Here is a 14,472-nt window from a genome sequence, read left to right as displayed (position 1 = left end):
ATCAACTTCAAATATTTCCTCAGAAGAACATTGTCAAAGTTAAAGCCTGGTGCTAAGAGAACATTCAGAAGGGACTGGGGGTAAAGAAATCGAGACAGTTGAAATACATTTGAGCTTTTGAACAACAATTAATTTTGTGTTAACAGAATTAATACAAAGTTCTGTAATTGAGCAGCCATTAGCCTAAAGAAGGCATACCAGTGATTTGAGCTAGCAATTGCCTCATATTAAAGTGACAGAGCTAATGAGCTGTTAAAGTACTTGTTCTTTGCTGATATGATAACGGTCAAATACGTCCCTGGAAAGAATACATCACTCAGATCGTATTGCTGCCATCTTGAAGTTGCATATGATTCTCATTCTTTCTCTGGCAATAAGAACTTTACAATTTCCTACATTTTTACCAAATTGTTGCAGAGTATTTTCAGAGTTTGATTTGTGCTTCAATAAAAGGCCAAAATACTTTGGATCAAATTCTCTGCTAGTGTAAAGTGGTGTAATAAACTCAAGACAAAAGCCACACTGCCCTGTGTGTTTCCTCAGGAATATAGAATTTGATGATTTTATGTATTCATGGTGAACTGCTTGTGTACTCATATGACTCTCCCTGCCATGTTTTGTCACCCAGAGGTTCTGTGCAGTACTTTCTGCTCTTTAGCTGCATGGCCTGCTTTGGTCTGCTTCTGTGCCCTAAGAACTGCGTATATCAAAGTCAGTCCCACACCTGTAGTAAGGGTAGCCTTTTTTTTTTTTTAAAAAAAAAAAAGACAGACAAATAGCTCTCCTTTTAAATATGATGTGAAACATACAGTGTCTGTCACTAAAATGTCAGCTTTTGCTAGTAGCTAACAATGAAGATGGTAACTGAAAGATTAAAACCTTTCTTTTACATAGAGTAAGAAGCAGCTGGGATCTGTGAAAAAGTTGTGGAAAAATACTTAACTTGATAACAGCAAAAAAAATATCTGAAAATGACTGTTTTTCAAAGATGACATGAAGTATAAGACCAAAACAAAAATTTGGAATAAAAAGTATGCATTTTGCTAGCTTTTATATTCTTTACTGTTTCATCTATACTTCAAGGTGAACGTCTTCAAACAGTGAATTGGATTCAACTGTTATAAACCAACATAGCTTCACAGACAACTTCATTGTTTTCCAGTATAATAAGGGAATTAAGGAAGACTTGTAGCTTCTAAACATTGGAGACAACTGGTTTAGACTTTTCATAAGGCATCTGATTTATGTAATGTTGATCTGCAAAATAGATGGCTGTTTCTTGATTTAAAATGTCATGTGAGGAAATCTGTGCAACATTCAACCAATTACTTAGGCACCTGACGTCAGACTCAGGGAAGATTTTATCCGAAGATTGGGTGGTTCATGTAATTGTACAAAACACAAAGTACAGTAAGTACATACTAGGGGAATTATTTTGTGGAAATATTTGCCTTTCTGCTGTGCAGCTGTAAGCATAATTTCTAGCAGCAGGTGAACTGATGTAATACGATTGATTGCAGGTTCCCTCAAGAGCTGAACATGGGAAAAATCAGTGCTGAAATCATGTGGATTCTGTTTGCCCAGGACATGAAATATGCTCTGGAAGGTAATCAGAACAAACTATTAATTACACTAGAAAATTCACCAAGACTGATTTCCAATGCAAATGACACCTGGCATCAGATTTCTGTGGGTGGTAAGAGCTTTCTGGCATACTTGTTTCAGCTGTTTCATAGGTTAGAGAAAAAGAAGTGTTGTAAAGGAAGAAGATCATTGCACTGCAACTGTATGAAGTTATCCGTGGAAGAATGAGACAAAAGAACTGTAACTTGAAATGCTACTTCTTATTGCCTAAATCTGACAAAATCATCAATGTCCAAAGAACCACAAATATGCTTGCTAGAGAGCATTGTAGGCATTCCATATTTTCTTACTAGATGAAAATTTGCTAACTTGTCCACAAGAAACATTTACAGAATGAAGTTATGGAGAAAACGCACACAGGTAATTAAACCTTTCTGTGTTCAAAAGGCAAGTTGCATTCATTCTAGTTCCAACAGAATCAAATACAGTTTCCTTTTATTCTTTAAGATAGTACTGCAGTTAACTGTAGGTAAAATATACTACAGATAATCTCCAACTAATGGTTTCAAACCCACTTTTTAAAATATGGTTATTGCAGAAAACAAAGTAAATATACCTGCACGAAACTACTTTAAAAATAATAAAGAGAAGGAATTAAGGAAATAATAGTCTTTATTAATGATAGAAATATTGCCAGCCCATATACATGTATTCACACAAACTTTTAGATCATTATTAAAATCATGACTCTTGAAAATAAGTTCATCTATCTCTCCCTTAACTAGGTTTCCTTTTTTTCAGAATAAAAAATTATTGCATTATCTGAACTTCACTAATTTTTTTTTACCTATTAAACAGATTTCAGCTTTAAATATGAGAGAAATGCAAGAGGATTTTAGTTTCCATCGGACATCAAGAGTCTGGCTAAGATAAATTGGAAAAGTAAACGGATCAAATCTGAACGTGATCACAAAACTAGTTTTTTGCATTGCAAGAAATGTAATAAAATGCATACTGTTGGTCTTGTATGTATACAATCTTTACAGAATTTCTCTCCAGAAAGAAAAAAAAATTTAAAAAAAATTTTTTTTAAGTGTATTGGAAACTTATTGTAAAGCAGTCAGTGCAGTTTATAATCTTACATGCAACCCCAACATGATGTGAAATGAATTAAAATATACGGCACTGTTTTTTAAAAACAAAAATAATTTTTTTCTCTCTTCGTCAGAGAAAGAAAGGATTTATAGTGCTAGCCAATTTTTTTTTTTACTTCCACAGTAGCAGAAATAGCTAATTGTGATTTTTAGGTAAGAAAAACTCACATTGTCTTCAGTCAAGCCTGCTACTAACTACAGAGCAAGTCTGCCAGTGATAGGAGGTTGGATTTAAACAACAATGCAACTCACTTGGCATAAATGATAAAAAAGGAGTATTTGAAGATTGATTTCTATATTATTTGCGCCAGAATGTCTAATGTGATAATTTCGTTGTACTTTGATAATACTGCAGATTTTCATGATGATAAAGAAACAGAGAGAAAAGATGAATTACTAGAATGGCTATTAATGGAAGAATTGTTTTGTTCATCTGCTGTTGTGTTAGTTTATTTCATTAATTATATTATTTGAATGTGGAATTTGCACACTAAGCACAGCAGAAGAATAAGATAGGAACAAAGGAAGGAAAGAATTACAGGAGCAGTGATTATAGTATGTAGAATGACAACAGAAGACATGAGAAATCGAATCTGAGATGGGAGTAGGAGGAGGGATGTTCAAACTAATGTTTGAAGGTGATGTTCTGTTGTCATATTGGAGTGAATCAAAAGTACAAGTCTGAGAAAGCTAATGTCAGGTAGGAGATCATCCTTTGAGAGAGATCAATGAAGTCAAAAGCTACCAAGAACTGAGGAACATGAAGACCAAATGAAAACTACTCTTTTGGATTAGAACATATTCCTGGTTATATCAGTGAGAACAATCTTATATATTCAGAGAGGCTGTAAATAAGGAAAGTGTATCAAAGATAACGGTTCAGCAACTCAGTGTTGTGATTGCATTTATAGATAGCTAGCACACATTAATAAGTGTTTCTAATAGCCGTTATATTGTCATGCTTTCATAACTTTGAATATATAGTTATACCCTGCACACAGACATCTCTGAGCACCCTAGTGCTTGTAGTATTTTAGCCATTGAACTATAAACGTTCTGTACTGCAACAAGATAATTCACAAAAGATAATTCACTCTATTTGTGAAGTACAGCATACTGATCACTCAAAAGGCAGCTTCAGATCAAGCTGCGGGTTGTTCCTTGTTTGTAAAGAACAGAACAGGAAGCTTTTGAGGAAGAGTTAATTATACGATATACGAAGTGTGGACCATTGGGCTGGATCAGGACTTTAAAACAAATGCTAATGTTAATAGCCTAATTCTGCAGAGAGAGGTACAGAGGACTCATTAGGAGGCACTTGACTTTCTACATCTATTCCAAAGCAGTCCCTGTGTATGGTCTCATCTCTGTGCTGCTGTGGATACTGTCTTTCTGAGGAGAGTAAATGCCAGTTTTGCAATTAGAAACTCTAAGTCACTCCCAGAATCAGTAGTAAAACTGTTTCTGTGTATAAACCCTAAAGGAAATTACAATTCATTATAAATTATTATAAATATAATTATATATAACTTCACCTTCCGTGGTTTGATTCCTAAATAGGAATCTCAGTAAATCTAGTCACAAAATATAGGTCAGCATGCTGTTTCTTTCTTTAGTTTTGCTGGTTTTTAAATCATTAATTCTTTCCATGGATATTCTACAAACTGAGTTTGATTCACCAGTTGTTAATGGCAATAAAATTTTTTGCTTCAATTCTACAAGATTAGGAGCAAGCCCTTAAATATGGTCACACTCAATCCTCATGGCTTTAATGGAGTTCATTAAAATGTATTGCATCCTGCTATGCCAGTCTTGCCTTCCGAACTATTAACATAGGCTAACATCTGTTCAGATGTAGTGTCCAGGGCTGAGACTGCAATCTTTTCCTGAATCAATTTAGCATTAATCTCCTGAAGCAGCATCTTTTATGTTATAAAGTTGATTCCTTTCTGCATCCGATTAAGAAGCAATGAAAAAGTCCAACATTGTTAGCAAGAAGATTGCTGGTGGGATAAAAAAAAGATTAAATTAGATCATCCAAGATCCTGTTTCTGGGTTTTCCCACCTTGTATATTCCTAAACATATCCAGCTTCACCTATCAGCTTAAATTCAGGAAATGAGTATGTCATAACTCCATTCTCTAACAGAAGACCAATACTGGAATGTCCATTTTGCGTTCCTTTTTCCCTTTTCCCTGGGAGCAGTTCAGACTGGCAGTTCAGGCTGTGTCATCTCATTGTACAGCTGAACACCTCCCGTGTTGGCTCAGGGGGTGCCTGGAGCTGCGACTGCTGCTGGGGAGAAGTGCTGCTCCCCAGCAGTGCCACCTGCCTCCTTTGCCATCAGAGCCGATGGGCCCTTGGAGCCGGGCGCCAGCCGTCATCACACCTCTCTGCCTTGTCTTCACCCCTTATTCTTGCCCAAGATGGTCTAGCTGGGAGGCTGCTGCTGTGACCTAGAGAAGACAGAGGGAACAACGGCTTCCACAGCAGTGGCTATTTGCTAGACAAGAGTGTAGTGGCTGCATGTCTCTGAATGACAAGGCAGTGGCAGATGACCTGACAAGACAAGGTAGATGGCTGCTGTTGGGGGAGACAGCGGGCTTTTTGGGTGAGGGAGGAAAGGACATCCTAAAGCACAGTTCAGGTCTCCATGCTGCTAAGATCAGGGCTACACTGTGCCAAGCTGACATGACTTGCAGACAGAACTGTAATGAAATCTGCTATTGAGTTCATCATTTCATTGATTTTCTTCAATTTTAAATATAGTCCTGATTTTTTTTCTGATCTAAGGAGCTTGGGATTATTTTCATGTATAGATTTTGCATGGAGAAGGTATCACATGTTTATCTTTGAGAAATGACTTCATTAGATTTGGCACTTTTGAGTTTTTTTCTTCCTTGCAGGTTATTCATGAAGAAAAAGTAATTTGTGTGGTAGAGTATATATTGTTGTTTGGCATTTAGTTTATACAAGCATATCTGAGCTTATAGGATGTTAATATTTTTGTACTGTCTGGTCTTCACATTATTCTGTTCTTATGGTACAAACAAGTGAGAGCAGAGAGAGAATTTCACCAGCAGTACAAGTGATTTGTTGCTGACTTCATATGGTAAGAAATCTTTTCCCTTCCAAGTATGAAGATGCAAAGGTTAAAAGATGAAGAGTAATGAGCTGAAATTGGACAGGCAATTACAAAATATCTTTTTTATTCTATGTCCTCAGAAATGTCTTTTTCAGATCTTTCATATCTCTAACTTTTGAACAGGTCAGATCAAATGTCCAAAGCTATCCAGTCTCTTAGAAAGAGAACATTCTAATTGCTGTTATTATGATAATCTAATTCTGCTAATGGCCAGAAGTCAAGACCAGGATCAATCCAGAAATTAATCAGCTGCTGTGTAAATACAGCAATAGACAGTCTCAACCCTGCAGAGCTAAGATTCGGAGGTGTCAGGCTGTATAAATAGGAGAACCACAAGAAAGTCATTGCACCATTTTATGTGTTTAACGTAGGTTTGCGTTTTAAGTATGCTGTTTTGCTCAATTAATAAGCAGATATCATCTTCCTGTTTCTCTGACAGATTTCTCTTTCATGTCAGAAACTGATAAAGTGATTTGAAAGAGAAGAGGCAGGTCCACGAATTGATGCTGAGCACAGAGACAGCATAGAAAAAAACCCAAAAAGGCTAATGCTGCCCAAAGAAAGGTCATGCCATTTAATGGCAGATTTCAAGTCTATTTTCACTCCAACTTTACAATTTACAAAGTTCCCCTTGAGACAGAGTATAGCCTTGGCTTGGAATAAGACTACAGAGCAGGTTTGGGGAGGAGGGGCTGAGATTATGGAAGGGAGAACAGGGTGGCATCCACCAGAATGCAGGGTTTCATCAGGGTAGCAAAACATGAAACCTTTTTATTTTAGTGAATCTCATTCTGCATTCACACATTTCAGCACATGTATTCCATTCTCGTTTTGCCAGAGACATAAGGAATAAAGAGTCCTACGTAGTCTCATGGGGGATTCAGAGACACTGTAAAGACAAAGACAAGGAGATTACAGTTGGGGTTAATAAACTTTCCTTTAGCAGATAATCAATAAGATTGAATGTGACATTACTGGAGGAAGAGGGGACTTAGAAATGCTCTTTGGTCAGCGTAACAGACAATGATGTCAATAACAGCAGCTACATACTGTCTGTACTGGCGGGCTGAGCTCTGCAGGTGTGAGAATCCAGCTGAGTACCTACCACGTGCAACACAGAGATTTCCCAGGCTTCTTTAAAAAGCACTGTAGCCATATCAAATGGCACTTTTTTGTTGATTAGACCCACTAATTAAGATGGATGAAGTGGACAGAATTGTTCCCAGGAGCTAAGTTAAAATTTCTTCATGATGTTGTATTGTGCTGTATCAAAGTGTCATCCTTCTTGAAACTACCTCAGAGATCGCTTAAGCAATCTGGACACCCACAAATCCATGGGCTCCGATGGAATGCACCCACGAGTGCTGAGGGAGCTGGCGGATATCATTGCTGAGCCACTCTCCATCATCTTTGAAAGGTCCTGGAGGACAGGAGAGGTGCCCGAGGACTGGAGAAAGACCAATGTCACTACAATCTTCAAAAAGGGCAAGAAGGAGGACCCAGGGAACTACAGGCCGGTCAGCCTCACCTCCATCCCAGGACAGCTGATGGAGCAGCTGATCATGGAGGTCATCATCAAGCAATTGGAGGAAAAGAAGGTTATCAGCAGTAGTCACCATGGATTCACCAAGGGGAAATCATGCCTGACCAATCTGATAGCTTTCTACGATGGCATGACTGGCTGGGTAGATGAAGGAAGAGCTGTGGATGTTGTCTACCTTGACTTCAGCAAGGCTTTCGACACTGTCTCCTGTAACATCCTCCTAGGGAAGCTCAGGAAGTATGGGCTAGATGAGTGGTCAGTGAGGTGGATTAAGAACTGGCTGAATGGCAGAGCTCACAGGGTTGTCATCAGCGGCACTGAGTCTAGTTGGAGGCTGGTAACAAGTGGTGTCCCCCAGGGGTCAGTACTGGGCCCAGCCTTGTTTAACTTCTTCATCAACGACCTGGATGAAGATTTAAGAATGTACCCTCAGCAAGTTTGCTGATGACACCAAACTGGGAGGAGTGGTAGACACACCAGAAGATACACGCCTTTCAGCATGACCTGGACAGGCTGGAAAGTTGGGCAGAGAGGAACCTGATGGGGTTCAACAAGGGAAATTGCAGGATCCTGCACCTGGGGAGGAACAACCCCATGCATCAGTACAGGCTTGGGGTGGACCTGCTGAAGAGCAGCTCTGTGGAGAGGGACCTGGGAGTGCTGGTGGACAACAGGTTGACCATGAGCCAACAGTGTGCCCTGGCTGCCAAGAAAGCTAATGGGATCCTGGGATGCATCAAGAAGAGTGTGGTCAGCAGGACGAGGGAGATTCTCCTTCCCCTCTACTCTGCCCTAGTGAGGCCCCATCTGCAGTACTGTGTCTGTTTCTGGGCTCCCCAGTTCAAGAAAGATGAGGAGCTACTGGAGAGAGTCCAGCGGAGGGCTATGAGGATGATGAGGGGGCTGGAGCATCTCTCCTACGAGGAGAGGCTGAGGGAGCTGGGCTTGTTCACCCTGAAGAAGAGAGGGCTGAGAGGGGACCTAATATATACTTACAAATATCTGAAGGGTGGGTGTCAGGAGGATGGGGCCAAGCTCTTTTCAGTAGTAACCAGTGACAGGACAAGGGGCAATGGGCACAAACTGAAGCAGAGGAAGTTCCATCTGAACATGAGGAAGAACTTCTTCCCTCTGAGGGTGATGGAGCACTGGAACAGGCTGCCCAGGGAGGTTGTGGAGTCTCCTTCTCTGGAGATATTCACGACCTGCCTGGACAAGGTCCTGTGCAGCCTGCTGTAGGTGACCCTGCTTCAGCAGGGCGGTTGAACTGGATGACCCACAGAGGTCCCTTCCAACCCCTACCATTCTGTGATTCTATGATCTCTAGTATGGCATGACCTTGCCCTTGGGAGAATGCCCGCTATACCATTTGGTCATTCCCTAACCCATTTCCTTTGATTTTAAACACCGAACCATAATCAGAACAAACACTATGGAGTTTATACTGCAGTACAAGTCTACAGTAATGTTAATAAGCTAAAGCTTCTTTATTTCTGATTGTAGGTGTATTCATGGTACTAGATGTGACTAGAAAAAAAAGTAAGTGCATCAGGGAATGCCTGATTTTATTATTTAGTCTTAAAATTGTCACTCAATAATAGCAGTGTATATTGCCCCATATATTTAATAGTGAAAGCTCTGGCCTTATTTAATCTTCTTTTAATCACTGAATATTAATCTTGTTCTGAAACATTGTTATTAACTCTTACCCAGGCAGTCACTAATTGTAAAACATTTGTATATAAAATTTACCAGCGTTGCCTAGTTGTGAGCAAGACAATTTTGCTAGTCAACATATACTAGTACTCCCATGCTACATAGGTTACTAGACTATAAATGGTGCTCTAAATGAATCCGATATTGATTAATAATTATGGTTTATTTATAGCTCACACAGCTTTGTCCTTGCCACAAACCAGTGAGTTGAGTATGCAAGTAAAGGAGCAGTGTTCTGTTCAGCCGAAGGGGCTGCATATCACCTACAGGAGCAGCAAGAGAGCTCCGTCTTATACCAAGGGGCAGTCAGGATTTCCTCTGCCTTTTATTAGGTATCTCAGCCCAGAAGAATAATTTGCATCTTCTTTCTTCTTGTCCTTGATTACTGTTCTTCACCAGTAAGATGATGCAAAGAAAGATGATACAAAGAAGCTTAGAGAAAAGGTTCATCCTTTTCCTCTTACAGGACATTCCTCTAACACAGTCGTGTAGTCCAGCAGCTAGGGAATGAATTTCCCTGTCCTGTTTCTTGAGAGGTTTATTCCCCTTATCTCTGTCAGAGTGGAGCTGCACAACGCTCATGCAGTAGGAATGGAACCTGGCTGCTGGACCTCTTCATTAATTCTGTGAACTAATTACCCTATGAATCCACTTATAATAAGTTTTTCTTTCCTTTCAGAAACAGTAACCAATGTCAGCTTTCTTAAAACAAAATATTTTTCTTTGTCAATAATCATTTGAGTAAAAGAAAATTTAAAATGACAAGCAACCTGCATGCTATTTTTAATCCTGCCTATTAAACTTCACACTGAGACACTTCATAAAAGCTTTCCTCCTGCAGCAATCAACTGTTCTTCTCCCAGCCTCTGTTTTATTAATTTCAAGATTCAGTCTTTTACTTTCAGGACTTTTCCACATATGGTGATTCACTTGTGTGTTATTTCCTCCTGTAGATACACAGGTAAATTTCCCCTTAGGGGCAAGTACATTAGTTCTAAAATAAACATTTTATACTGGTCCCAGCACACCCAGGAGAATGGGATAAATCCATTAAAACTCCTTGTTTCCACATTAAATTTTAATAAGCCTTAAGTGCAATTTGCTGGGTGACAGAGACCACCTCTGTGTTTTTGCCTTTACTCCTACTTTACAAGCAGATCCAGATGCAACACAGGTAATTATTAAAGCACAGCTTCACATTTATCTTGCAGCCTGATTATTCCTCGCTAGTACTTCATTCTACTAATTGCTTATAAAATGCTACCATTCCTATTTAGTAATGTTTTATGCTCACTTTGCACTCTTGCAAGCCAAAAAGCAGAGGATGAAGTCCAAATGTTTTCTTCGTGGAAAGATACTTTTTTTTTTTAAATGAAACAATAAATAAATGAAAGTAACCTATCATAAAAAGAACATTGAAGATGCAAAGCTGAGTATTCAGCAGTTAAGATCCAATACAATTAAAGCTGTCTTTATTACCTTTATTCTCTTTTTCATCCCAAATTCCATCATTACAATATAGCATTTAATTATGTGATAACATTTTCTGAGAATCAGTGGTTTACAAGAAGCATGTATATTCTTTCTTGATTTTGCAATTTTTATACATATTGGAGATTTATGAAAGCTGAAATCAATATAAACTGGATTCATATGCCAGCATTACTTTTTCTCTTTTGTTACATTCTAATTACATGTTTACTTTGAATAAATGTTGAAACTTCAGTACAAAGAAGTATTTGAAACTTCCATCATATTCTTCAGAACCAGGGCTTTAGTCATCACCATAGATCTCATACTACCATTCTGTGATTTCTTCTGCTCCGTTCATAGCTTGCATTTCCTCATGCTTTCCATGGTCAAGTCATACACAAAGTGAGAATTCTTCTAACAGTAACAAAGTACAATTCAGATTATTTCAGTTCTTGGAAGCAAGTGCTTATTTCCTTCTGTAGTCAATAGTAGCCGTATATATCCAAAGACAGATTTTTTGTTTATGAGCGTTTGTTCCTTGAGTATTATTGATCTGTTTAACTTTCATGGTACATAAATTTCACTCTGATGTGATATTGCAGGGTAAAAGCTCTACTGAGGTTAATCTTATTAAATTATTTGCTGTGCTGGCATTTTTCTTTGTCTTACAAACAGGAAAGAGCAAGTTTATGCTTAATGAAGCCTCATATCTTGCATCTGGAGTTGTTCTGTTGGTGACACACCTATCCACTTTCTTGGAACTTTTCTGGAAGTATTTGGCTGTGAAGTAATAATTATTTGACGAGATTAATATGCTAAATTTCCAATAAGGAGAAAAAAAAGCAACTCAGTAAAGCTAAGAAGATTTCAAAATTAATTTGCTTAAAGTAATTTGAAATGTTTAGGCAATACAACACAGTAGGGAAAAAATGGCAAATGCAATGTTTTGTAGTAGATAATAGGGTTGTTTGCAGCAGATTCACACATCCCCTATGCTATTACATATTGCATCTCTCAGATAGTATGTGACATTGGTATACGATGCGCTTGAAGTTCCCATAAGCAGTTTACCTCTCCCAGAAAGTAATGTACAGCTCTGCCTTTTCAGATGCTAAGCAGGTGGCCTGGAATTCACTTGTACCTGCTGTGAAGTGTGAAGCACAGCAGAGCACTTTGAGAAAACAGCCTCTCACTTGGACAGCTCCTCCTTTAATAGAAAGGGCAATGTCATATCAGCTTTTGAAGTGCACTCCATTAAGTCGAGGATTGATTAGCCCACTTCCACTGCAGACAGGAGGACGAAAAGAACAGTAAATCCCTTTTTTCTCACAATTTGGAATGAGACAGTCTGTATTCCTTCCCTGGTCTCTGTTCAGTGAGGAAACATGATCTTTGAACAAGATCTACACTGCCTATCGTAATTTATATATGTTCCCCTAGTAAATTCACTTGATCTCCCCATACCTCAGTTTCCCACTGGTAAAAAGTGAATAGCGCAGCTTAATCACCTCATAGAGATGTTCAAGGTGCAATCCATTATGTTTGTGAAGTATTCAAATATATTTTGATGAAAATTTCCAAGTAAACGCAGAGAAGAGATTGGATATGTAGAAGTTTTTTATGAAAGACACAATTTATTTTTAAAAGCAGAACTAGAGGGTTTTTTGCTTGTAAATCCGTTGTAAGTGCAATGCAAAAAAGGAGGAAATGATAGAAGTTTTCATTTTTCAGTTTATTATATTTATCTTGACACAAAGAGCCCTTTCAGAAAGACTAGTAGTATTCCACATTATCAAAATCAAAGTAAATTGTACATAATTATCAATTACTTGCTTCCTGCTCTGTATTTCAGTTAATAACCAGTGACTTCCATTGCCTTTAGCAAAGTACAAGAACCCTGGGATGAGATGTCTAGTAGAATGTAGGGTTGCCTGCTAAATTGGTTATGAACTTTTTTTGAGTTTACATTTTTTTTCATTTGTGGCCTGATCTAATATGTTACATTCAATTAGAGTCTTCCAGTTCATTTCGGTGATACAGAGATTAAGTCCAGAGCACTATAGCATAATACCCCCATTAAAGGAAGAAGTGGCATAGCAACCAGCTCCTATACTGTAGGGAAAATGCATTGGGATCCAGTACCCGAAACATGTGCATTAGGTGCATTGTTCCCACAGCGATTCAGAGGGACGAATATCAATTTGTACTCAATCAATATAATTCCTCACAGGACTTGCTTCAGAGTTCATCTTCCCCTAGCCATACTCAGTTTGTGCCATGTATGTACTTCGCAATTAGAAGACTGCAAGTTTGGAAATGGCAGGTTTTCTGAAACTGCAGTTCTGAAAGAAATAGACAAAACGTGCAGCAGGTAGTCTCTAGAATGATTGGTAAGTAATTTTTGCAAGGAGTATGGAATTATGTCACAGTGGTTGAAAATAACATCTGAGTTTTGATGGGAGATTTTGCAGTTAATCCAAGCACAATTCCTTTATGCTTGGTCTGGATCATTTCCATTTTAATAAAATGTAGGGCAATAGCATGTATGTAACTGATTGTGATACAATTAATTTACTACACATCAATATTCTTTGTGGTATTTATTAATCTCTGAAACATTATCTTTAAAGCCTGGAAACTGGACAAGCTTTTTTTGTTAGTTATTCTTATATATTTATGTATATCTAGTCAATTTGTTCATTTTTACAGACAAATTTCCTTCTTGCAGTTCTTGTTCATAAGGATTTGAAATATTCTTTAAAACTACTTCATTAGAATCTTTCAAGCAGTTTAACTGTATGTTGGTACAAAAAACAGTGGCTAGTATATTGCTGTAGAAAAAAAGAACGTGCTCTCAGCTTTCATACCCAAATATGGGAAAATTAGAGTTGAACAAACTATTAAATTGATTACCTGAATATTTAAAATGTTCATCTTCTAGGAAGGTTGTTAGATTACCATTTTTTCCTTTTTTAGCAACTAATACATATCAAAAATTACATGGATACTCAGAGTGATGTTATTACCTCAAGGTTAAAAAGGAAAAAGGATTCTGTAGTGAACAGGATTCTATTCCAGTTTGATAAATGGCATTGTGTCTTTAGTGTCATGTAGATGTTTCTGTTTAATAAGTCATTATTATGACTTTATTGACAAAATATTATGATACTACAAACATCAGACCAAAACATAATAGTTGTATTGCAGTTTCTTTTTGTTTGCTGCCTTAAGAAAATCTTCTCAGCTTTCTTTAGCAATTGCTGAGAAAATGAGCAAGAAATCGAACAGGATTCCAGAGTATTGCTGTTTGGTCACAGGCCTGTGAGGAACCTACCTTGGCTTATAGTCCTTCCTGCAATGTCTCTTTATACTTTTTTTTTTTTTAATAAAAATTGTCTGCAATTACATTATTTGCTAGATACAATGTCACCAGGTCAGTGGCTGATTTCATCACACACCAAACACATTTGCATATATTAATGCATTCCACATAATAGTCTTTTAAAAAAATCTTTTTTCTTTCTTGGTTACACAAACAGCACCTGAACAGAAGATTTTTTTTTTCTCTCAGTGCTGTTGCTTACTGGAAGTCCTCTTAAAGGTGTTACTGTAATTATAATTTGCACAAGTGAGATGGGAAGACTGTGTACAGTTCTCACTGTAGTTGCAGTTACAACGTCTGTTACTACAGACCGGTGGAAAGCACATGTGCATTAGAGCATTACGCCTAAGAAGAGATTTAAAAAACCACACAGTGTAATCAATACTGTAAAAATTATGCTCTGACTGGAACGGCAACAGATAAAAGCAGCTAAATTGCCCCATACACACAGATTGCAGTTTACAGATTTTACAGT

General features: G+C 37.9%; 1 protein-coding gene across 2 annotated transcripts in view; it reads left to right on the top strand.

Annotated features, from left to right (window-relative positions):
- Positions 1 to 14,472, top strand: part of UNC13C (unc-13 homolog C) — a 184,326-nt gene that overhangs the window by 119,255 nt on the left and 50,599 nt on the right. For both annotated transcript variants that reach the window (XM_009940223.2, XM_075431450.1), the window contains one exon: positions 1,521 to 1,606. In XM_009940223.2, the coding sequence (XP_009938525.2) occupies positions 1,521 to 1,606 (86 nt within the window). The remainder of the gene's footprint in view (positions 1 to 1,520; positions 1,607 to 14,472) is intronic.

This window comes from Opisthocomus hoazin, chromosome 10 (genome assembly GCF_030867145.1).
Source record: "Opisthocomus hoazin isolate bOpiHoa1 chromosome 10, bOpiHoa1.hap1, whole genome shotgun sequence".
In the NCBI taxonomy this organism is placed as follows: domain Eukaryota; kingdom Metazoa; phylum Chordata; class Aves; order Opisthocomiformes; family Opisthocomidae; genus Opisthocomus; species Opisthocomus hoazin.
This window is presented reverse-complemented; position numbering and strand designations above follow the sequence as displayed.